At 36.7% G+C, this 27,246-nt stretch overlaps 1 protein-coding gene across 1 annotated transcript; it reads left to right on the top strand.

The window, feature by feature from the left end:
• The first annotated feature begins 158 nt into the window (after window positions 1–158).
• Window positions 159–17,505, top strand: LOC140169693 (sodium-coupled monocarboxylate transporter 2-like). Its single transcript, XM_072192991.1, has 14 exons — window positions 159–737; window positions 1,630–1,695; window positions 3,446–3,497; window positions 5,291–5,358; window positions 7,618–7,772; window positions 8,406–8,546; window positions 10,574–10,703; window positions 10,976–11,064; window positions 11,591–11,700; window positions 12,041–12,111; window positions 12,273–12,359; window positions 13,190–13,383; window positions 14,086–14,198; window positions 14,764–17,505. The coding sequence occupies exons 1-14, from the start codon at window positions 390–392 to the stop codon at window positions 14,979–14,981; spliced, it is 1,842 nt and encodes a 613-aa protein (XP_072049092.1). The 5' UTR covers window positions 159–389; the 3' UTR covers window positions 14,982–17,505.
• The last annotated feature ends 9,741 nt before the right edge of the window (window positions 17,506–27,246 follow it).

The following is a 27,246-nucleotide window of genomic DNA, read 5'->3' as shown; positions in this document are numbered from 1 at the left end:
TGAAGTATTACATTGGGATGAGGCCATTGTGGTCCATTGTGTTAATTGTGTTTTATTTTACAGTGTCTGTGGGTTGAAGTACTATATAGGTGTCGTCATGCATAACATGAAAGGGTTCAATGTTAACACTACCTATTGATAAATTTGCTTTTCAGCTACTTATTATTAGCTTAGGACAACACTGCGTCTCAAAACTGTTAATATACTGTAAAGCGTACGAATAAAGTTATTTGTGACTACTCCAGTGCTAATAATTGGTTATCGGAAAAATAACATGACATTCTCCGCTACTACATATACTAGTCAGCTTGCTAGGAATATTACAGCTAAGAAGATAGAATTGACTCATTAAAATTCCAGGCAGTGTTCATAATCCTTACCTCACCAACATGGTGGAACAACACAATAACACCTTCACCGGGCCAGACTACGTGGTCTTCGTTCTACTTCTATGCATTTCCGCAGGGATCGGAATATTTCATGCCGTATGTGGTGGCAGACAAAAAACTACAAAAGAATATCTCGTTGCAGACCGAAGCATGAGTGCGATTCCTGTTGGAATGTCTTTGGTAGCGACGTTTATGTCGGCTGTGACGGTTTTGGGTTCACCTGCGGAGATTTACTATTACGGGACTATGTTTTGGTGGTTCGGGCTAGCCTATACTATAGTGAGTCTACTGACTGCATATGTGTATATGCCAGTTTTCTATAAGCTGCAAGTGACTAGTGTCTATGAGGTACGCAAGTATGCCTATATTTTTTAAATACCAATACAATTCTGGTTTTTCATCGCCTTAGTTTCCCATTGGTTTTTTTGTCTGGAAAGCTAAAATGACCCTAAAATATCACAAAAAGCTTAAAAATATAACAAATCTGATCATAAAAAATAATATCCCCAAAACACTAAATCTGAGTCGGTCGGGCCCCTAAACATCTTTTTTGTCGTCGCCAATATACCTTAATTTGGCTTTATTAATTATTGCTTTTAAGCAAAATAGTCCTACAAAAGTCACCATAATTAAAATTATGGTGACTTTTGTAGGACTGTTTTTGTCTGGTCCATTTAAAGCCATAATGTACGATCTTATAATATGAAATTGGTTTATTTTTTTCAAACCTGTTTTTTTGTGTGCATATTTGTAATGTTTACACATGTCCCAACTTGCACCTAAATGGAATCGGCCAAATTTCTTGTCTTTGTAGGTCAACAGAGCAAAGTTCGACATATTATCATAATTTAAAAATTGTGTTGAATGGGCAAAATAACCAGTGGGGTTTCTTTCACTTTACCTTGTTATTTCAACCTAAAATGGACAGCAACTTTATTATTTCAACATTTTGAATAAAGAATAACAAAATCAAAATTTGACGGAAATCGTACATTAAGGCTTTAATAAATGATGAGTTGCTATATAGGCCCCTATTGCTATTAATATATTGCACGAGTTGATGGGACCATCTTTTTCAGCAAGGGGACCCTTGAATGACAAGATCGAGCCACCATAGAATAATATACAAAAACAACTTTATCTTTCTAGTGAGACCAAATTTACACAAATAATCATCTCAATTTACAATTATTACAATTATACAATGTTTATATTTTTATGATTATTGTATTTATTTCAGTATTTAGAGAGACGTTTTAACAGAAAAGTTCGTCTGCTTGGCATGGGGACATTCCAGATTCAAATGGTATGTATGTTGTTTATTGTTTTTATTTTAGGTTTTGTTTTGGGGTGAGGCTTGAAATGACCTATTTTGCTATTGAAAACTGTGTTATTGCGAATTAGTGGTATTGTACCTATATAGACTAAACTTTCACTGCTGATAGAGATTAAGCTAAGTTTTTCTTGTTTTCAATATTCTACTTTTAATCATTATGTAGTTCATTTTAATCACTTCCCAGCAAACACAAAACGTTTTCGACATCATTCGCAAAAGGTTATAAAAGGTTGTCAGAAAACGTTTAAATGTCGGGTTATATAAAGGGTATATTAAGAGTATAAAACGTTTTCATAACCTTAAAAAACATTTTTTATAATCTACTGCTCAGCAAACAAAAATGTTTTACAGAAAACGTTTAAATGTCGGGTTATATAAAGGGTATAAAAACGTTTTAATAACATTCCAATGACATTCTTGAAAACTTGATACAAAACATTCTAAATAGAATGTTATTTTGGGGTTGAAAAAATATTTTGCGAAAAATGTTTGCCCAAAATATTTTCAATAACGTTTTAAAAACGTTTTCATAACCTTTATATAACCCGACATTTAAATGTTATTAAACGGTTTGAAAAAAACATTTTAAGAACATTTCTGTGTTTGCTGAGTTCAAATATTTTAACATAATGTTATTTAAGTATTGACACAATATTTGGCAAAAATGTTTGCAAAAATAGTTTACAATAACATTTTTTGAAAACATTTAAAAATATTGTTGTAGTGTGTTTTCATGCAAAAGTTTTAAAACGTTATCATGACCTTTATATAACCCGACATGTTAATGTTATTAAAACGTTTTTACCTAAACCAAAAGCCAAAATATAACTTATTTAAAACGTTTTTAAAACGTTTTTGTGTTTGCTGGGTTACTATATATAATTTAACAATACAAATACAATACGTTTGCATCTGCGTTTAAGGGATCTGGAATGAGCGTTTTGAGCGTTCCAACAGTATTTTTTGTGGGACATGAGAGCACATCAGACATATCGAATTGCATTCTGAATACGAAGAATGTCTTTCTGATATCAAATAATTTTAATTTTTGAAATTCACGATATAATACAAATATTATGACAAATTATTAAAATTTGACATTTTTCACATTTTTGATACATAACAGTCCTGGAAGTAAATTTAATAAATCTAATAATATATTCTTAAAGTGTATGTAGCTGGGAGGAAAAGCCGATGATCATCGCCAAAAGACCTTTTTTTTTTTTGGTGTTTTGGGAAAAAAAATTCATATCTTCAATACGAAAGGTTAAAATTTTCAATTGATCGTCGGCTTTTCATACCACCTACATACACTTTAAGTATAAATCATCATATTTATAAAGTTTACTTGAGTACTGTTAAATATCAAAAATATCAATTTTAATCATTTGCCATAAAATGTGTATTACATTGCGAATTTCAAAAATCAAAATTATTTGATATCAGAAGGACATTCTTCGTATTCAGAATGCAATTCGATATGTCTGATGTGCTCTAATGTCCCACAATAAATACTGTCCAAATGTTCATACCCCATCCCTTAAATGTTTGAAATTGTTCATAATTGACCAACATAAGTGTCCCAACGCGCTGTTTCATAGGGTAAGACACTTGATCGCAACTGTCCCACTTATCCTGACAGCGGAATAAATGTAAAGAGCTTTGATAAAATGTTCTAAAGGCGCTATAAAATGTGTACATTTTTATTAATTATCTGTAGATATTTTACATGGGAATAGCAATCTACGCTCCTGCACTAGCTCTTAACGAAGGTATGGAAAGTAGATAAACAGAGAGATACGTTAAGAAACAGAGACATATTATAAACCCACACCACGTCACATGCGCACCCACATTGTCGTCGTCGATCTACCCATGTCTAAGTATAGTCGTGACCTTCCTGATGAAGTTTCTCCACTCATGTCGGTTTTGCGCTTTGGTGTAACAACTGTAACTTGACAGTTTAGTTGAAGAAATAATCCTAATTTCCATGCACATAACAGAGTAGTGTCGTGTATGGCAAGCCAAAAGGCCCATTACGTATTGCGACAACGCGTTGCTTTGGGAAAGCAACGCGTTGCTTAGCCAGCCAATAGAAATTGAGCTTTTAGCAACGCGTTGCTTTCCCAAAGCAACGCGTTGCTTTCGCCTTCTGAAAGCAACGCGTTGCTTTCACAAACAACACGTTGTTGTCATTCTTCACGTCTTGTGGCGACAACCAATCACAGCGACTCTTACAGGATACACACAAGCATCCAAGAAACTCGTTATAAGCTTATATTTATAATTATAATTATTGTTCTCATAATATCTGTGAAATTTACGCCTGAAATGGATTTCGTTTTGATGATAATGAACAAATTAGTATTGTTACTCAATGAATTTCTCAGACTGGGCATTTAGGCCTACAATTGAGTGTACAACAGTGTGATACACGCAAAACATGCTGTTACATGAAACAGCTAGTACCAATAAGGCGGGATATGGACATAACCAACAGCTCTTCAAAGCGACGATATTATTGGCTGAGCAAAACCTCGGCTTGGGCGCCTCTGAATTGAGTATGTAAGCAACGCGTTGCTTTGGGAAAGCAACGCGTTGTTAAAAGCTCTATTTCTATTGGTTGGCTTAGCAACGCGTTGCTTTCGAAAGCAACGCGTTGCTTTGGCGAAAGCAACGCGTTGTCGCAATACGTAATGGGCCTTTTGGCTTGCCATAGTCGTGTGTCGTCAGCATGCAGCATTTAGCTTTCTGAAGTATGCCAGGCACCAAAGGAGAGGGCGTATTTTGATTTGGGTAATCATTTGTATGTTTTCTCAGATGACAAATGATTACCCAAATCAAAGTACGCCCTCTCCTTTTGTGCCCGCCATACTTCAAAAAGGCTTATATCGTTCTGCGTCAAACATATATTCCACTACTGTAGTTTTTGAGGGGCATTCGCATGATGTACTCTGCATACGCATGAAACAGATAAGGAGATAAAATACACCTTGTCTCACCCCTTGTACCGTCACCACTTGTAGTTCTAACTGCAGATTACTGATCGTCATAGAGTGTCCTGAGCAGTTTACCACATGTTTGGTGAAGGCCATTGATACTAAAGTCCCAAAGATTTTTATGTTGAACAGTATCAAATGCTTTTGAATAGTCTATGGAGCACATGTAGACTGGACGGTTGTATTCAATAGCATTCTGTCTAATATTTCTGCTGTTTACTGGTCTCTTGTGCTTCTTCCTGTACTGAGGGAATCTCACGCGCTTAGTGCTGTTTGACGCACCAACATTAACAGACAACAAACCCATCGTCATAACACACCCATCGTCATAAACGCACCCACCAAACGTACGCACCCCGCACGCACAAAAACCACTACACCCCTACCAACGTACACCGCAACGTCACTTACATCAATTTTAAGTCAATTTTATATTTTCTGATTTAAATGTTTTTATATTGATTTTGGGTGTTTTTCTTTCGAATTATGACGATATTGAAAAACTAAATGAACTTACATAATCATGATAATTATTTGTATATCAATATTTTGTTGTTTACACACAGTGACTGGTTTTCCGTTATGGGGAGCTGTGTGGGCGTGTGGGCTAGTCTGTACATTCTATTGTACTATTGTAAGTAAAAACATAAAGGAAAATTGAACTTTTAAAGAAAAGAACAACAAAGTAAAAACGACCGACTTATTGGATGATTACATCTGTTGTATATGACATTTCATATTTTGACACGAAAACAGTTATTGTCACGTAGACTTTGACTTGAACGGTGATGTAAACACGTTTATGCGGATTGTTTGAACCTATTAACAGTAATACAGTTTTAAGGTTGTGCCTGGTAACGTGAACCTGTGAAGTCATATATTTTGTATGGATAAAATAAATGCGAATGTATATTCATACGTTGTGGTAGATAAAATGAATTAAAGTGTTAACTTCAACACTACACTATTTTTCGCTCACCTGGAACCTGCTGAAGACGCTAGTCGGACTAGTGAAAACGTTCCAGGTGAGCGAAAAATAGTGTAGTGTTGAAGTTAAAACTTTAATTCAAAATAATATGAAATGCAAAATAAATATGCAAACAGGGGTACGATATGATAACATAGATTAACGGAGGTATACGCTTAAAAATAATGTTAGGGATGAAATCAAAACTCCACCGGCGGTCGACCGCCGGTTGCGGTCAGTTCTGCCCGGTTGCCAGAGGTCATTGCTCTATTCAAGAATGAGTAAGTAGCAACCACCGGTTGGGTATTTATATTGGGTGTCCATAGAAGGTGCATTTTGTGTTTCTACCGCAATATTACACCAATCCAATTGTATAATCATGGTAATGGCTTTGCTATACAGCTCAACTGATCATACTTTTCCTACATTCGACCTTGCATGATTTTTGAGTTGACACAGTCATGAAAATAACTATAGATACTTGACAGACCATTAGTAGCCCAGTTCTGAACCTTTTCATTGATCATTCATAACAATAGGTATCTGATGGATCAGTGAAGATAAGAAGGGATTATAATATATCCGTAACCTTGATATTATAGTACATCTCGAGGAAAAAGTGCAATGGACATGTTTTCATTTTATGTTTCAAATATCTCGCGCATGAAAATTGAGTATTTAACCCAAAATGGAAAATGGAACAATTTATTGGAAATCTGTTTAACAGATTTTTTGACATCTTTTTCTGCACTGTATTATACCTAAATTAAGAAATTTTATAAATATTCAAAGAAAATATAGGTCATCCAAAAATTGTGATTTTTACACATTTTGGGGCAAAAAAGGAAAAATAAGCAAAAATATCAAAATCTGTTTAACCCTAACACTGGACCCTGCTTTTTGGGATCGGAAGTCAAAGAAGATCCGAAAAAGTCAAGGAGAAGAAGAATTTTTGACTTGGCACCCCCGGGATTCGAACCTATGACCCCTCGCATGCCAACCGCATGATCACGGACCGGTAGCTACACGGGTTATTGCTGCCCGGCCAGCAATTCCGTGCTCATATAACACTTAGGCTGATTGCGTCATCGCAGACCCTGGGATTCATGCATGCGCAGAATTTTTCATCGTAAGATTTTGTAAGATTTTTGGGTGTTAGGGTTATAGTAGGGTCTAATCTGGAAAAATACATCTTAGTTAACCCTAACGCTGGACCCTGCTTTTTGGGATCGGAAGTCAAAGAAGATCCGAAAAAGTCAAGGAGAAGAAGAATTTTGACTTGGCACCCCGGGATTCGAACCTATGACCCTCGCATGCCAACCGCATGATCACGGACCGGTAGCTACACGGGTTATTGCTGCCCGGCCAGCAATTCCGTGCTCATATAACACTTAGGCTGATTGCGTCATCGCAGACCCTGGGATTCATGCATGCGCAGAATTTTTCATCGTAAGATTTTGTAAGATTTTTGGGTGTTAGGGTTATAGTAGGGTCTAATCTGGAAAAATACAAGATTTTGTAAGATTTTTGGGTGTTAGGGTTATCAGCTTCATTCATCAAGTCATAACAAACGGCCTACATGCTTAATTTCTAATAAAATATTGAAATAATTTGAAAAATATAGGTATTTATTGATTTTCATGTTTTTTCTTGCAAATATGCTAATAATATGCAAATTATGAAATTGCAAAATAAAGTTTCTACATAGCATACATCTTTCAAGTGTGATGTTCAAAATGACAGACATCAAAAAGAGATTCGATGAAATGTAAAGGTGTAGTAACAATTTTGGCATGGACTGTCTGGTTAGGAAAAGTACGGTAAGTTGAGCTGTACACTTAAGCCGCTTTTGTTTTTATTAAATTTTAAGCGCATTCAACTTTAACCTTCAAGATCCGGATGAAAAATTTGTCTTAATCCATACAGGGTGGATTAAAAGCTGTTATATGGACTGATGTTCTTCAGCTATCCGTAATGTGGATTGGATTCTTGTTGCTCATTATTAAAGGAAGCATTGAAGTTGGTGGGATATCGGAAGTATTCAGGATAGCCGACGAAAGAGGACGTATTGACTTTGTTCAGTAAGATGAGCATCTTATTTATTTGTATATGAAGACCTGAGCGCAAGAAGACCGTAAGTCCGCTTGGCCCCTCAACATGTATACACTCAATGTGTGTATAGTTTCGTATAGTTTGGTAATGTTTTATACATGTTCAGGGGCCAAAACAAATTTTTCACAACCTTTCATGATGTTTTTACCCTGGAACATGTATTTAACATTATAAAACCCTAAGAAACTATGCATAACTTTAGTGTATACATGTTGAAGGGCCAAGTGGACTTACGGTCTTCTTGCGCTCAGGTCTTCATATTACGATTAGAGAGATAAAGATGAAACACACCCGGGAAACACACTGATGATGTAGCTTAGAACTGAAGCAGACGGTAGAGGAGGAGCATTCCTCAAAACAACCAAAAAAGTATACTTGTTAAATTGTACAGGTGAAGGATAAGTACAAGCAGATAACATACACTGGGCAAAAAGCAATCACGATAATTAGGCTTACGACAGATCCTTGTGGTACACAATAATGCCGATTACTTAATTCTGTTTTGAATTATTATGCTTGCTCAATTAGCACTTATAAGACAAGAATTTAACATTTTTGCAGTAGTATTATCATTATATATACCTTTTTTCCGTTATTTTCAGTTTCGAGTTCGACCCGCGAGTCCGACATACATTTTGGACAATAAACGTTGGTGGTGGCCTCTTATGGTTAGCAGCATTTGGAGTTAACCAGGCACAAGTGCAACGGTACCTCAGCTGCAAATCACTCCGACACGCACAAGGGTAAGTGTTTTAACATTTATATTAATATTTATACCAAAGAGCTCGGTCAACCACCTTTGCACAGTATTTTTGTGGGACCTGAATGCATATCAGACACACCAAATTGCACCCTTCTGATGTCATATTATTTTGATTTTTCGAAATTCGCGATATAATACAAATTATAATGTTAAATTATTAAAACTAATGCTATGTACTTGAAGTGTATGTAGCTGAGTTGAAAAGCCGACCATCATATGAAAATAATTATAAAGTTTACTTCGGGGACTGTTAAATGTCAAAAATGTCACTTTTTGGTTTAAAAAAGCTAAATTAGTTGATATCGGAAGGACATTCCTCGTATACTTCTATATAAAATTACGTCTTAGCCCGGGGGTGCCACTCATATACCATTGCATGTTGTCATCACTGACCAGACACTTTTATTTTTCACCCAAAACACTGACATGCCGGGGCTGAAAGGTAACCCTTACCACTGACCTGCTATGAAAAAAGGATACCCAAATCACTGACCACAGCCATGGTGCAAACAAAGGTACCCATATCACTGACCTTACATGTCCCAATGACCCTTTTCACTGACGAAGGTAGAAAGGAATATTTACCTAGTGTATTTCCAATCCCTTTACATACAATTTCTGTTATAATATAAAATAGCCTGGAATATCATCCTTAACACAAAATTGTGGTCATACACAACAAACAGCGATGGCAAATGTCACTTCACGATTTCCAAAAGGCATGGTTCCTGTCATATCTGGTTCAGCAGTCAAACGTATGTCGTAATCCATTCCGATTACACAGTATCTGTACCTTGTACAAAATTCGTAGTCTCTACGCCCGTCTCTACGCAGCCCGCTCGGCAGCATGCACAAACATCACCGAGTTTTAATCATGGTACAAGACCGGGCACAAGACTAATATATTACACTTACAGACCCGGAAGTAAGAAGTTGTTTACAATCAGGAACGAAAACAGCGGCTGATGTCAAATGCTGGACTTTGATTTTTCATGAACCCAAAACGCCGACATATCTATTGTAAAAAGGTACCCTTTTTTTCCAGAAAACACCAAAATTGAGACCCTTTTCGCGTCCCGCGCGGGACGTGGCCTATGCTTAAAAAGATACCCTTTTACCGCGAAATTTTGGTCGGTGATGACTTCATTGACGGTTCAACTGGCACCCCGGGCGTCTTAGCCGGTAGAACTCAAAGGTTATATGCAAATCAGAAGAGCGTTGTTGATGGCTCACAGATAGACACTCTCTCCATCAATGTATGTACTCAGCAAACACAAAACGTTTTCGACATCATTCGCAAAAGGCAATAAAAAGGTTGTCATAAAACGTTTAAATGTCAGGTTATATAAAGGGAATATTAAGGTTATAAAACGTTTTCATAACATTAAAAATCATTTTTTGATAATCTACTGATCGGCAAACACATTTTTTTTTACAGAAAACAAAAATGTCGGGTTATATAAAAGGTATATAAATGTTTTAATAACATTCCAACAACATTTTTGAAAACTTGATACAAACCATTCTAAACAGGATGTTATTTTGGGGTTGAAAAAATATTTTGCGAAAAATATTTGCCCAAAATATTTGCAATAACGTTTTAAAAACGTTTTCACGACCTTTATATAACCCGACATTTAAATGTTAATAAAAGGTTTTGAAAAAACCCTTTTAAGAACACTTCAGTGTTTATTTATTTATTTATTAAAATCACATTTATACAGGGTTACCCTCCAGATAAATCTGTTATTACAGGGGCCAAGTTTGCTGGGTGCAAATATGTTAATAATGTTATTTAAAATATTGTTGCAGTGTGTTTTCATATAAAACGTTTTAAAAGGTATTCTTGACCTTTATATAACCTGACATTTTAATGTTATCAACACGTTTTTATGCAAACCAAAAGCCAAAATAAAACTTAATAAAAACGTTTTTGTGTTTGCTGGGTAGCTTCTCGTACACCCACTACGCTTCTTTTGAAACATTTAATTATATTTTTCTTTGCAGAGCATGTTATTTTAATATCTTTGGCTTGAACATGGTATTACTTGGAGTCGTTTTATCAGGACTTGTCATGTTCGCTCGATATAGTGACTGCGACCCGTATACTGCCGGTTGGGTTGGAGCTACTGACCAGGTAATTGGGAATGAGATCGTTAGGGGTCTACTAAGTCAGAAGACGGCTTGTGAAGGAGGTAGCACTAAATTTGAAGAAAAAAACAACAACAATATTTTTATACTTATTTCTATACGTTTTACACAAAGATCATATAGTGTCACACAAAGAAAAGGAAGAAAGCGATACTAGCGATAATTGTAATAGAAAGAAGAAGAAGAAGACCACAGTCGCGAGTATGATAGAACTAAAAACAATACCCTATTGTTTATCATCTCATATCTCTCTTATAGCTTATTCCTTACTTCCTCATGGATATTTTTGGAGACTACCCTGGACTCCCTGGTCTGTTTGTGGCGGCCATTTTCAGTGCGGCTTTAAGGTGAGTATAATATCCTGGCTCTCAAAAGTATGTAATTATTCCTCATCTTCCCAACTTCTTTTGTTATTTTACCCAGTGTTACTTAATTTTCTCTTTCCCTGCACCTTGTTTGACCTGTCTTCTCTTTTCCTTCTCATCTCACTTTCCTCGCCCATTTTCCATTTTCCCAATTATTCCTCGTTTTTTTAACCTGGAGGGAGATTCTCGAGTAATTATCTAAGAGGGCGTGTACAGCAATGATGTACGGAGTGGGGCATTGTCGTTGTGGACTCATTCCAAATTATATCCCGTAAAACCTCGTCTACAAGTATATATAGTGCTTTTTATGAAAGCTAAATTAATTTGAAACAAGCGTAAATATGGAAATACAATATATTGGTGTCAAAATAATACTTGTTTGTATATGCTTGGATCCGTAATTTATTTGTTCAAACTCCATAATATAGACGAGGTTTTACGGTATAGGCAATAACCCAAAAATAGCTAGGTTTTTGTTTTACTTTGGAAATTTCCATTTCATTTGCAGCTCCGTATCCTCCGGTTTGAATTCCATGGCGACTACAATATCAGAAGACATAGTCAAGCCGTACTTCAATCCACAGGAATCCACGTACACTTGGATATCAAAAGGACTTGGTAGGCTATATTAGAATGATTCCTTCGTCATCCTAGCTGCGTATGTTGAAAGTTGACAACCGAGGGCGTCAGTCTTAGGCTACTTCTTTACTGCTCACTGAGATCTCAAATATCTAATACTTATCTATCAGTGCCCAGTCATCAAAATCAAATAGACAACACCAATGATATAAAGAATAATAAATCAATTTCATCAATCTTTAAGAGGACTTCCATAAAAACCGCGAAAATCAATTGTCTAGGAAGAAGAGACCGAACGTAGATAATTTAGCATATAAATTAAGAAAAAAATGACCTATATGCAACACTATCTGACTATGTAAATATTATATTCCTACAGTTTTGGGATATGGACTCCTTTCTATTTGCATGGCTTATATCGTTTCCGCAACGGGGAGTGAAGTTCTCATAGTGAGTAGAACAATCTTTTTTGTCAAAGACCGAATCGAACACGTAGCGCTTCTCGAGACGATCGAAAGTAAAGTTTGACTGAACATGACTGTATTTTGTGCTTTTCTTTCGGTATTGTCGTAATTGATGCTCTCCGCCTTACTCTTCTCACTACTCTATAGATTGCACTGAGACTTTTTGGTATGATTGGAGGTCCCCTTCTTGGGCTTTTCTCTCTCGCAATTTTCGTCCCATGGTGCAACTCGAAGGTAAGAGTCACCTCTACGATACAATGACAAGGGTGTAAGCAACACAGCTACCGATTTCGGTAATTCCCAAAACTCTTTGCAAATACACTACGCTATCACAACGTCAATGAGCACGCGCGAGTAGTCAAACGATGACGTAGTTTCGGGTTATTCGCACAGGATTACGGGAATTACGGAAATGGTTAAAAATTGATATCTAGTGATAAAAGTTGTATTAAACTTGCTATCATTATACTACTGTAAGTAAGTAATGATAAGCAAATTGGTTGAAGGAAAAAACCATGAAATGCTGAGTTTTGGATCAGTAAGTCTCCCATGGCTCAAATATTCTGTAAAAAATATCTACAACTATAATTTACTTAGTGTTTAAGGTAGCAAGTACAATAAGCAAACTGGATATACCGTTCACTGAACTTTAATAAGCTGGAGACACTGAGATATGAATGAAAATTCAATGTCATTTTAGGAAATGAATTTTGCGCTTCTCTGTAATGTTTTAATTACATGCGTTGTGCGCAATACAAGATGACCAATGGGATGAGAAAACTTACACAAAACAAATGGAGACCAATAGGCTTCGTCTGTGAAAAAGCCAAACATGTTACTTCGACAGTACTTTCTTAGATGACAATGTTGTCGTTAATTTCAGTCAGTGCCTGGATTTGAGCAGAATTGCGCGCAATGTAGTGAATTTGAATTTTCGGTCATATTAATTTCCCGCACTTTTTATGAAACTGGATTTCGTCCCCTTTTACGATATATCATATTGTCGCCGTGAACCAAAGAAAATCAGTATGCTGAAAACATGACAAATTACCTTTTGTTGTCAGGGTGCTGCTCTTGGTTTGATAACTGGCCTCGCAATCTCATTTTGGGTCGGTATCGGTGGGATATTCAACCCACCACCTGGTGTCAGACTTCCCGTTTCTATTAACAACTGCACCTTCTCCAATCCGGATCCAACGATTCTTCCGTATGCATCAAGTTCTCCACCTATGACGTCACCCTGGACTCCCGAACCACCGTAAGTGAACCAGAATACTTGGTTATAACATGTACTGATTTTTTTCTCTGGTTTTCAAATTTTTTGCGCATAAAAACTTAAAAATACGTGAGAATGACGAGAGTGGAGTGGAATCGATTACATATAATTATTTTACTTCTGACAAAATCTAAATTGCAAACAAATATTTGTCAATATCAATGAAATGAAACGCTCATTGCGAAGAAAAAATACGGATTTCATCCGGGATCAGAAGCTGTGTCCTCGAACAACCCATGGTGTTGAAGGTGCGTTTTTCTAGAGCAAATGACGTCATGGTTATTTGTGCTCATTTGTCGTCAGGCTTCATTGAATAATTGGGACGTCATTGCTCTAGACAATTTCGGCGCGAGAATTTTGTTGTGATTGCCGGACACTTCCTTTATCGGGCGATCGATCAAGATGTGACAGGACGTTTGATGAAATTGCAAAGAATAAAAATGTCAGAAATATTAAATCTAGAACCCCCTCATGCTTTTTCATTTTTTACTAACAAAGATTTAAATGTAATTATAATTAGAGAGGGCGGCCTATCTGCTGTGTCATAGCATGACATCAGTCAATATGAGACATTAAATATTAAATGCGAGGATCCAGAGGATACATGTCTGAGAAAATATATAAAGATCTAAATGATTATAGAATCATACAGTGACCATCATTTTTCTCATGTGTTTCATTTAGCATGGAAAGAACTGGATTACAGGTGTGGTGGTATGGAATGAGCTACTTATTGTACAGTGCAGTCTCTGTAACAGCCACATTGCTAGTCGGAGTAATCACAAGCTTTATAACAGGTAACAAACATGACCACATTACTTTATTTATCATTATAGGGACATATTAACATACGCATCACTTCGAGGAGGATTTTTGGCGCAGGGGAAGGAAAGAAGGAAGAGAGGGAGGAAAAAGATGAAGAGAATTGTCATTTTCTTGGGTGCGGTTTCGAGCACCCGACCCTTTGGTGCTGTACACCATCCGCGATAATCAACTTTTGAAAAGCACTCTAAACAAGGATTTATCCCTTGGCTAAAACAATACCCTAAACAGGTGTTTTCACACCCTAAACAGGGATTTTATTCCTTGCATCAAATTTCATACCCTAAATTTCATTTCCGCGTATTAGCAATTGCAATTTGCTACCCTTTTTCCCAATATTTCATGTTTTTGACACCCTAAACGCGTTACGCGCGTATCGTGCTTACCCACGAAAAACTACCCTTTACGCGTTTTCATTATCGCGGATGGTGTACAGGCCACAATGGGAGTGACCCCCGGGGTAAGGGTTAGAGAGAAATAACTTGTTTTCCTTCACCAAAACTGAGAGTCGCGTGTTATTTCTGTACTTTATTACAACAGGTGCACAGAAACCAAACGAGTTAGAACCAGGATTGATGTCTCCAGTCTGTGATATATTCTTATGTTGTCTTCCTGAGAAATTCAGACGCGTTTTATGGTGTGGAGTGAGACACGATGAGGAAAGTACCAAAGGAAACACTGAGTCAGTAGAAGGAGGATATGAGAACAAGACGTTTGAGGAGGAGAGGTATAACGAAAACCATGATACCAAGTTATAGATGAAAAATATGTGTTTTTTTTTCCAAATATTAAAATATTTGTAGTACTATCGAAATAGCACTTATCAGGATGTTAGATCCTTATTAATAGCAACCGCATGTGGGCAAGAGTTACTGGACACATTGATACCATATATGAAAGAAGTTCCTATAATATTATACGAAAATATGAAACTGGTCATTTCGTCATTTCATTCATTCATTTATTTATTTATTCATTCGTTTGTTTATTCATTTTATTCATTCATTCATTCATTCATTCATTCATTCATTCATTCATTCATTCATTCATTCATTCATTCATTCATCTTTATTTCAATCATTTAAAATGCACTAAAGGCATGTAGGAGTATAACTAAAGACCAAATTAAAAATAGCGAACGCGTCGACGCCAGGGCAAAGGCGCGGCGAGATTGGTTGCTGACCAGCGCAGTACGGCATTTTCGGTCTGATTGATAGGCCGTCATACGCATATTAGTCCTTTTATTAAATTCGGTCTTGAATTATGCACTCTAAAATTATTTTACTCAACCTGAGTAAAATCTTATTCCTTTTGATAGTAAAAAGGTGTTGAGTAAAGTTGACTTTTTACTCTGCCTTTGAGTAAACAGTTTACTCAATAAAAGAGTAAATACATGACTCAACATTTGTTGGCTTTTTTACTCAACAGGATGGTAAAACCTTACTCAATCCACAAGGAGTATTATTTTGCTCTGTGTTTAAGTAAACGTTTTGCTCAACTGTTGAGCAGCATGTATTTGACTCAACTGATATTGAGCAGACTGGTTGCCCAAATGTTGAGCAACATGAAGTTGCTTCAACTGATTTAGTCGAAATGTTTATTCATCATATCATGATATAGCTGCAGGTTACTCCTTCCCTGTTGAGTAAAATGTCATCATGAACCTCTGCTCCGGATATTTTGACTTTATATTCCTCACACTTCAAGAGAATGCAATCAAGATTCATACAATTGTGGTGTTATTACCATTTAATTCACATAAAATAACACAACATCTACAAGGACATAATATATTGTGCAAACAACACATAATATTTTGTCTTCGTTTGGTTCTCTGGTTTGTCGAAGAATCCAAGTGATACCACTTTATATGGTATGGCTCCGAAAGTGACATGTTCAAAAATCTGAAATAATGTACATGGCATATGTGGCTTTTTATATCCAAATGCTCAAGTAGCTATAGAGGCTATGGGACAAGTCGTATTATAATACAATCAAACAGGTGATATGTATGAATGGTTGTGGAATCGATCTTAGAGACCTCTGTCATCTTAAGCTATCCTAGAACTGTCACTTCAATTGTTACACCGTTCCAATTAGTTTATTACATACACTCTATATTAATATAATATCAGCATGATCGTATGCAGGGTATGGTAATTGCATTTAGCATACCGGACCAAGTAAGCTTTTAAGCTTACATACATTCATACATACAATAAGGCTTTTGTAGCCCGCCATTTCATGAAGACCACAGCGGTTGTTACACCCGTTTATTCTATAATCTAAGACAATGAATGTTTTTTTTAGTTGAACGGTCGTGACTACACTCTAAAGATTATTTTACTTTAATAGCTTAAATTCATTTGCATTACGTTCACCAACTTCAGCATGCCAAACATGAGAAGTTCATATTGCATCACACAATGACACAATAATTGCATAACCTACGGGTCATCGTCAAAATATAATCATAGGTCTTCAATAAAAATCAGCTCTTACCTTCAAGAATGGGCGAAATTTCCGCTAAACCCCATATAGATAACAGATCATAATACAAGTCTGCCATGCTTTCAACTCGGTTGGACGCACGTGGGTAGACAACGTAACGTTGCATAAGTTTGAAATCAACGTGGAGTAATTCCTCACCTGTCACTGCATGCAACGTGGCAGTTAACGCAGCGTTGAGCTAGACTTCCAATCTGCTTTACTCAACATTATTTTTACGGCTTTGCTCGGGCGAGGGTAATACGGAAATTCGTGATTTGCACTTTGCTGACTAAATCTTTACTCAACTTACTACTCAACACGCTTTAATACTCCCAGCACTGAGTAAAATAATCTTTAGAGTGTAGTCACGACCGTTCAACTAAAAAAATCATTCATTGTCTTAGATTTTAGAATTAACGGGTGTAACACCGCTGTGGTCTTCATGAAATGGCGGGCTACAAAAGCCTTATTGTATGTATGTATGTAAAGTCTGCACAAAAAGTAACTCAGCTGTTATAAATACGCATATAGATTCAGAACTAATAATTGTTTTCACAATATTTCAACATAGAGAGAGGATGATTTATTTACACGCATTTTGATACCCAATTCGTCAAATGTCGTTCAATATTAACAACACAGTAGTGCTTTTACAGAAAACTACCCGAATTTAAAAGTTGCAGTTTACAGCGATCAATGGTTATAATGCCAGCACTGTAAACACGTAAAGCTCGCCATTATCTTCGCGCTTACTTCAAATCAATACAAATAACTGCAACTTTTAAATTGGGGTATTTTTCTTTTGGACAAATGGGGTATCAAAATGCGTGTAAATAAATCATCCTTCTTTTTATGTTAAAATATTGTGAAAACAATTATTAGTTCTGAATCTATATGCGTATTTATAACAGCTGAGTTACTTTTTGTGCAGACTTTACATACATACATACAATAAGGCTTTTGTAGCCCGCCATTTCATGAAGACCACAGCGGTGTTACACCCGTTAATTCTAAAATCTAAAATATTGTGATAAAAATTTTTTGCATCAGGCCCCCCTAACAAGTGTTTGTGAACGGTCCCTTATTATAATGTACATTTCCATCTTAAATGGAGCACTTTAAGGGGGTACTACACCCCTCGATAAATTTGTGTCTATTTTTGCATTTTTTTCAAAAACTAATAACACGGTGGTAACAAAAGTTATGTATATTATAGCTGGGCAAGGAATCCAATTACTGCATAGGAATTTCGGTGACCCAAATACAAGAGGTTCGTTAATTATGATAATAAGGTACCGCTAGGATATACCTCATTTCCGATCATATATACTGAACCGCTTGTCTTGAGTCCCTGAAATTTCAGTGTAGTTATTGGGATCCTTGCCCCAATAATGTACATAACTTTTGTTACCAGTGTGTTATTATTTTTTGAGAAAAATGCAAAAAAATGCAAAAAAATTACAAATTTACCACAGGGGTGTAGTATCTCCTTAATACGATAGCGCGCCATTGACATAATGTATAAAATTAAAATTAACACTTTTTAAACGTCATCTTTTGTATTTGTGAATGTGTCAGTCTTTTAAAAGAAGAATTTTTTGAAGTTCACGGTCAAATTCTCGCGTTTCACAATACGATACGCCGCCAGCGGTTGCTCTTGTCAGTCCAATTTTTGACCTTCAGAGTTGACATCGCCGTTCAAGCTGCCATTTAATTGGATGTGTGATAATAAAGATGTTGAGAACAGCTCCACGAAGGATGCCATGTCATCAATAGATAGTAAATGGATCTACTATAATTTTAACATTGCTGTTTAGCGTGCATTCGCATGTAACATCATAATAACATTTTAAACCGACAATGGCGTATTTGTATTTGTAACAACTAAATGCGAAATTACGTGCGAGTGTTTGGTGATATCTACTTTCGGGTCTGGCTTGTCGACCAACTTCTCACAATTCGCGTTTAAACCGTATGGGGGCCCATAGATTGCGAAATGCGAGAATTGAATTTAACATGTTTTCTGCTGAATGTTTAATATAATTTGCGCCATGATGCAGTCATGTCTACAGTAGAATTCATCTCGACCTTTGCAGGACTTAAACCCCATTAAAAGCTATTAAACCAAGATAACACTCATTGAAACAGCTCAACTGATTAAATCGGATCTTCTCTGGTTGTGCACATGTGTCTGTTTTACATGTGCGATATCGCAATAAAGCTGGTATTATAGCTTCAGTTGGGTAACCGATTATAAAGGAAACGAAAGGAAACAATGGTAGTGGACCTTTGTTCACGAAATGAGACAATGACCTGCTTTTTGTTAACCAGCATTCTTGAAAATGCGCAACATAATGATTGTTGACTTAACACGGTTTGGAAATAATTTCTTCATATTTTTGGTGTTATCTGTCGTTTACATATCCTTCCTAAAACACAAAAGTGCGACCCTCTCCAAACACCTAAATTAGCTAAAAATTTAGGACATGTTACAAAACTATATTTTCTAGAATTTCATAGAATAGTTTAAATGTAGCTTGTACCGTTTTTTTGTGGTATCCTTCAGAACGGAGCTGTCCGTTACCAATATAGCTCAATATTTTCGGTCAAATCTCCATTCAATTAACACGGGGAGTTGGCTAGCTATGAGCTAGCTATGCTTTGCCCTCACTCATATTCTACGAAAGTGCGACCCCTTCTGAACATCTAACCTAGCTGTAATTTTAGGTCATGTTAGAGAAATATATTTGCTAGAAGTTTGGAGAATAGTTTAAATATTGGCCGGTTATTTTTCACACAGTGACGTTAACTAGGCAATGCCCATATACCTATAACATACACTGTTTGTAGAGGTCACGCGTCAATGGTGAGAGCACTGTGTATTGTGTAAACGGACAGTAACTGCAGTACGCACTGATGTGATATTTACGCTTGTTAGGAGTCACTTTTGTCACAATTTGAGCAGAAATGGCAAAATTATTAGGTTCAAAACATCAGTGCACCTCTCCCTACATTATACTCGCTATATCATCATATACAAATCGTGGCATTGACTTTATACAGCAACCAACCATACCACGAAAACCTGCACGCACACAACATCCCCACACCCAATACCATTACATCGCACACATGAATCCATACATGATTTTACAGGTTTAATTCCTCCTGATCATCCGCTTGACTCCGTCTAAAATTTGGATTTTTATTGGATTTATTCTGTCGGTCCGTGTCACGTCACTTCCGGTTGATGATGTTCGAGTGAAAACAAGTCCGTGATTCGATTTTTGTTAATGATTTCTGTCATTGGTGTTATGTAAATTTCGATCGCAAATAGTCAGTGGAATCAAACAACTGTTTCTAAGTCTTCAGAGTGGAAGAAACTTACTTGATTTACCGTTTATATACTGACAAACTTAAAATTAAATTCCATGGTCGAGTGTCGTTTTTTCCGAAATTGAAGGTCACTCCAGCAATATCGCTATGTAACCTCCTTCACAGCCGGTTTCTGTTGTTCACAACAAACCGTGAGCCACATGCAGTTTGGGCCCGAGACTAGAGATAACCCGGATGTCCGACCGACAGAATAATAATTATGGTTACATTTGGTTTAGCTTCGTAAAAATATCCCCTTTATTATGAGATAATAACTCAAAATCTATGAATCAAATTTTAAAACTGAAATTATAAAAAACCCAGTTTTAAAAACCCAAAATTTGATATCTCAATTGTCTTAATAGCCCAAAATGTGTTGCCATAGTGACACTTTGAATGAAAAATGCAGATTGAAAGTTGCACCTAAACCCATTGAAAATATTACTTTTGTTGTTTGAGTGCCTGTTCGTCACTGTACTGGTCACCGCAGGTCATTCCTGACCAGTCGTGAAGAGAATGTAATGGTACACATCGTGCACACCAGGTAAATAATTATTTTGTACAGGCAGTAAACGAACCAGAAGACCTGCAGCGCAGCAAAACACATAGGCCTAGGTCTATCAAATGCCCCATCGGCTGCTGAGCGATTGGTATTGCTAGGCTCATTGGCTAAAAGCAATCGCTATAGCCAGCGATGTAATAAATACAGCTCAGGCCAAAGCCTATTGCTGAACGGATGAGTGTCTCAATGCCTGTATAGAATTGAAAAGAGCACAAACAAATAGTTACATTCAGTGGAATTGAGTGACCGTCACTTGAAATCATTTCTGGTTTTTATTCCTAGCTATAATGAAAAAAGAGTAATGGTAAGAGTAATATGCTGGTGTATTTACTTTTGATATTTAATGTATGATTACATCTCAAATCCTTGAATATATCCCGTAATTTTTGGTATTTGTAAAAACCTATTGCTTGAGTTGCAGTTGAATATACATGATATATGTGTTGAAAGAATATGGTAAGCTACTGTCTGCGCTTTGAACTTCCAGTCTGCGCTTTAAAAACAAAAACTGGCAAAAATCGAATTTAATTAGTAAGCTTGCACATATCGGAAAAATGAGTCATATCAGCTGATGAATGGCAGCGGCGCATTCGTTGTGGATAAGAAATGTATCTATATCTATCGGACAGATGGTTTACTTAGCCTGAGTCGCTCGGCCCTATCTCGAAACTATTAAACACGGCAAAACAAAATCGCCATGCGTGGCTGTTGAAGAACTAGTGGATTCGTCCTACTATCATGGCAATTTCTGACGCGAAGATAGTAATAGGGATGATGACACTGACTTGAGTATCTTTTTAGTACAACTTTTGATTCTGCATCGTTTTTCATTCAAGGAGTCACCATGGCTACATGTACAAAGTTTGAGCTAGCCAGACAAATGAGATATCAATATGAGTTTCTTTTTGATATTTCAGTTCTAAAATTAAATGCATAGATTTTGAGTTAGTGTCTCGTAACAAAGGGGAATAAATACTTTTTGTGATGTTATTTTTAAAAGAGGTCACCAGGCTACTTTTGTCACAGTTTAAGCGGAAGTGGCAAACATTAGTGCACCCCACATACACCCTATCTTCGTTGTACACAAATCGTAGCATTCACTTCATACAGCAACCAACCATAAAACGAAGACGCACGCACACAACATCCCCACACCCCACACCATCACATCGCACACAAGATTCAATGCATGATTAGGGTTAGTTCCTCCTGATCATCCGCTTGAACTCTTTCTGAAATTTGGTGCTTAGAAATCCATATATTATTGGATTTATAACATGGTTCAATTTGGGTAAGCTTCGTAAAAATATCAAACAAGCGAAAAATCTGGGGCTATTTATAGCAATATTTAGCCTCGTCTCTTCAGGAATAGCAATGATGGCAAACAAAGGAACCCAAGAAATAGCAAAAATTATAATGGTAGCGAGAAGAGCTTTGGTCATACGCAACAAGGTTCGCTTTTGAAATTTATGTTTTGGTGTGGTGGCCGGTAATACGTTTATCCGGTAAGGAAGTCGGACATTGGATGTTGAGCTTGATGTATGTATTATATGGATTGATAGGTCAGGTTTCGTAGTTGGGTTGTGTTTTCCAGCTAGGTGTGGTTTTCCGGATAGGTGCGGTCTTCCAGATAGGCTCGGTATTCCACTTAGGTGATGCCTATCAGTTGGGTGCGATCTATCAGTTAAGTGTGATCTTTCTGATAGGTATGGTTTTCCATATAGGCGCGGTCTTTCAGTTGCCAATCCTTGTGAAGTCGATGGTTGGTCGTCAGGTAATTGTAAGGGGTGTTGATTGGTAAACTTGAATGACCCGGATGCTGATCCTGTTGAAACCTTCTGCTGTTCTGGAGAGTTGACTGAGAGCTGTGGAAAGCTATTGCATGCATCAGCTGCACGCTTAGTGGTGCTTATTGTGGGTGGATGCCTTAATATTGTTTCACTATTTTCTGTATTTTCTGGTGCGTTTAAATGTGGCGTCGTAAACTTTGATGTCAACTGAGAATTGCGTGTCGATGACGCAACTTCTAGAACAACACTGGCAGTAACAGGATTGCATACCATAATGTCCGCGATCTGTGGTGGAGCATTTAGTGTGTCATTACGGGTTTCTCCAGATTGATTTTGCCGTCTTGTATTGTCTCCCGTCATTATATCTGCTACAATTCGTTGTTGACGGCGAATGTGAAAGATCATTGCGATGCTAAGTACCAAAATTATCAATCCAGACATGAAGATAGAGAGCATCCAAAAAAACAGCAAATAGTTCTTGGCGAAGTTAACTATTTCACAGGTATCGGCAAACGTATCCGGATCAGAAAAACCTGATGACAGACCACAGAGGAGTCCAAGAACAAGACTTAGAGCAAGACTAGCAACGACAAGAATTATGGTCGTTCGCTTGGGCATGGGGCTTACAACTTCTTTGCATACGGTACAATAACGATTAATTGCTATCAAATTATGAAGCAAGATCGTGAAGTACTCACACCCGATCATCGTCCCTATTGTATTTTGGCATAAAAGTTGCAAAAATGCCACTTCGGTGCCATTATTTGTTAACTTGAAGTCAATTGTTGTCGAAAAGAAGATGGTTCCTGTATTAAGTGGACTTGGTATTAGGCAATATATAATATCGCCTACAGCTAATGTTAACAAAAGAATGATTGTTGAAGTCTTCGCAACAGAAGAACGTCCAAAAGTCAGTAAGATTGTACCATTTCCAAAAATACCACAGGTAAAGAGAATAATGTCATAAAAGACAAAAACGCTTTGGTAATGCTCAATTGCCATGATAAGTGTTCGTTTCTGGTATAATTACGAAGTAATCTGCTTAAGAATCAATTACGGTAACTGTAATAAAGTCGGTATAGAAAAATTATTTGTAGAGTTGATGTATACTATTTCAAAATAAACATTCGATTATTCTGTTCAGTCACAACTAAAAGAATGAAGTCACATGCTTCAAAAAGCCTTTTTGAAAAAGCCAGCGACCGTCATATCCATTGCGGTCACCTGGTAGCGAACATGTTATGTGGCTCCTCAGAGAAATTGAATCAATTTCCAGTGGTTCTTAATATATATCCATACACTCATAAGTCACTATCCTTGTCTCGATAGCAATGGGGGGTATTACACCACATAAAAGAGCACAATGGGTAGTTGCGAAGTACCTGACTTTCGCAAATTAAAACAGTATCCGAAATAATCCGTGCTATATAATGAATGGGCGTATGAAGAAGTCAGCAGATTCAGTATTCTTCACTGCGGTGATGATTTCTAACGAATGACATGATGGATGCCTGATGTATTGGGATATTTCATTTAATATCCACATTCCCCCTGTGGAAGATTTTGCTTAAGCCTTTCACAGAGGGAGTATGAGTTTTGAATACACTAGACAATTGGGTAACTTCCATTTGAAATACTCACTCCAGTTGTGGAAGATATAGGTAAAGCCATAATACAGGGGGAGTATGGGTTCCAAAATGATTACCCCTGACAAATTACCTTTCAAAAACATACTCCCTCTGTGGAAGATATTTCCAACATCTTCCACAGGGGTTGTGTGGATTTCAATTGGAATAGCCCATTGCTGAGATGTTTGTCAATTGTCCAAATATTCTAGCAAGATAATAAAAACGTATCGGGAGTAACTTCCTGCTTTCCCCTGGCCCTTACATCACAATGTATATACTTTCTTTTATACTGATAATTTACAAAACATACTGTGCCAAAACAAATAATAATGTTCATATTCTCAAGAGGAAATTTAAAGCTTTTAGTGACATTGTGTTAGTACATTGTACATTTCCATCTTTCATGGAACACTTTAGCGCGATGAAAGACGCTATACAAAACTTAAACTTCCTGTATGAAAGATCACCTTTCAAACGTCATCGTAATTTTTTCTGAGTGTACCAGGATAATATTTTAAACAAGCGTTTCAAATTGTTTTGTTTTGTTTTTGCTGAATGCTTTAAAGGAAGGTGACCTGGTATATTTGGAAAATCAAATTCTTTAAAACTTATGTATAACATAAACTGTTGTCCCTTTCAAGCATTCATGTAAAAAGATGTAAATGTTCATTGTAAATGCGACTAATTCGTCATGGAATTACTGACATTTAATACAGCGTAAAACTGGTAGTCTACAGTATTTTTATTAATGATATTCATCATGATCATGTAATAAATTGATATCAAATGAAAGATCCTATTTTTTTCATTAATATACTGAAATTAGGCGTTCCAAATCTGCGGAATTAGTAAAAAATATGGTATACTACATTTGAGACTAATTCGACAGTTTTTTGACGATTTCTTCGGAAATATACCGATTTTGGAACGCCTAATTTCAATATGTTAATAAGAAAAACATGAGCTTTCACCTGATACCAAAATCTGCATTTTGATAGGGTAAAGTGGGGGATGAGGCTGTCAATCAGGTCACCCACCTTTAATAATATTAGCACTGATAAACATCTACCAAAAAATAATTATCCCCTTAATAAATGACCATTATTCCAAAACAGTTAATAGTACACCAAATTGGAGATACGTGGTAAAGACAGAATTTTATTCTGCGCATTATGACACTTTTTATGACAGCAGTTTACGTTAAATGAACGTAACTTAAGATATGAAAGTTGCAGTAAACCCCTATTGCCTTGTTTTTACTATCCACTGAAATGAAATCTTTTATGGTGGTACTACACCCCCTGATAAATTTTGTGACTAATTTTGCATTTTTCACAAAGAATAACTAAACCCCGGGGGGTACTCAGTACAAATGACCATACGGGGACGTGCCGCAAATATGGGTAGCATTTTCGGTATATCAATGACCCCTTTTTCAAAGTCTATTTTGGTATATGAATGGGTCCTTTTTTTAACTTTTCTAAATTTTTTCGGAAAATAGCCCAATTTTTCCTTAATCTAGCCAAAATTTTCTCAAAATTTTGGGAAAATTTGTAAAAACTAAGACAATTTGGGTTAAATTCGGCCGAAAATTTTGACTTTTGGTATATCAATGGGTCCAAATTTCTTGAAAAATTGGTATATTTATGGGTCCACTTTCAAATTCTCAGCGGCACGTCCCTACCAAAACCAAACTTGAGTACCCCCCCCCCGAACTAAACACTGATAACAAATGTTATGTATATTATAGGGGCAAGGAATCTAATTACTTCTAGCGGTACCTCTTTTCTTATCGTAAATAACGTACCGCCTATTTTGAGTCACTCCAGTGTAGTAACTCGATTCCTTGCTCCTATAATATATACATATACATAACTTTGTTTTACCAGTGTGTTATTATTTTTTTTGAGAAAAATGCAAAAGTCACAAATTTATCAAGGGGTCAAAACTTTTGATAATCAATAACATTGTCATTATTCACGTCGGTGATCATTATTCATGTAATGTCAAATTGAAACTTGATGATTTCAATATTTTTCTATAAACAATGTCCTAAATGTGCTGTTTAGAGTTAATTTGTCAAGACCAAGTGAAAAACTAGAAACATTCTGGCTTTCTCAAAGCATTGATGATGTTATTGATCCATATGCTTGGAGCGGGAACCTTGACCGGATGTTTTGATTTTCCCGGAAGTAGTATTCCCGTCTCCAGCGGTGGTCTTGAGCAGAGGATAAAATAGAGGACAAGAAGGTACCAGAACTGTCAGCAGAAAAACGTAAGTTTTTCACTTGGTCGTGACAAATTAACTCTGAACAGCTGATTAATTAACAGACCTGATGAACCTCTTCAGCCAATGTCCTAAATGGCCCACAATTGTCCTTTGACATAACATTTAGATTCAAAATATCCTGATTGGGAGGTGTTATACCAGCAGATGTAATCCTTGGTCTTCCACTTCTGTTGACCTTCGTGGTCACAGAAAACATTGAATTTGCCATGGTGTGAAACTGGATTAAGTAAATAATGACCACTGATGTGATTAATGATATTATTTTCATTGATTGTCACATGCTTTGTCTTCTGCCAAGAAGAATAATTCAATGAGAGCCGAAAACATTTTCTTCCATGGATACTGAATCCAAGGCAAAGGCATTAGGATTTTGCTGCAACTGCCATGCGCGTATTTTTTTTTGAGGGGGGGGGCTTTGGGGGCGCCAACCCCCCGGGGTCAAAGTAGAGGGCGGTCAAAACGAAGGGGCGGCGGAAGAAGAAGAAGGGGCGGCAAAAACAAGGGCGGCGGAAGAAGAAGGGGCGGCAAAAAGAACTATTAAACAAAAAGGGCGGAAAAATTTTGAAAAAGTAACTTGAATAAATTTGATACACATTGCTTTTAGGGCGCTAGCGCCTAAAAACCTTTTTTTTTTTTTTTTTTTTGCTCTTCTTTTTTCAAACCACCGAAAAAAAATTGGGTCAACCTTTTCGGGCTGTTGAGGAAGGGCGGCAAAATTTTATTTTCTTCAGCCCCCCGGGGTAGGAGTGGCCAAGGTACGCCACTGACTGTGAGTTACTTTCATTTGCTGTGACATCAATATTAGGAACATTGCAACAAATAAAGTATCATAATGTGCAGAAATAAATTATACCCGCATGCAATAGCATGCAGGGTATCTTCCCATCC

Source organism: Amphiura filiformis, chromosome 14 (genome assembly GCF_039555335.1).
Source record: "Amphiura filiformis chromosome 14, Afil_fr2py, whole genome shotgun sequence".
NCBI lineage: Eukaryota > Metazoa > Echinodermata > Ophiuroidea > Amphilepidida > Amphiuridae > Amphiura > Amphiura filiformis.
This window is presented reverse-complemented; position numbering and strand designations above follow the sequence as displayed.

Excerpts from the sequence above, each read along its gene's own strand:
- LOC140169693 (XM_072192991.1), top strand. The coding sequence starts at position 390 with ATGGTGGAACAACACAATAACACCTTCACCGGGCCAGACTACGTGGTC. Across the intron at positions 3,498-5,290 it reads TGCACTAGCTCTTAACGAAG|TGACTGGTTTTCCGTTATGG; the intron begins GTATGGAAAGTA and ends GTTTACACACAG. Across the intron at positions 12,360-13,189 it reads TCCCATGGTGCAACTCGAAG|GGTGCTGCTCTTGGTTTGAT; the intron begins GTAAGAGTCACC and ends TTTTGTTGTCAG.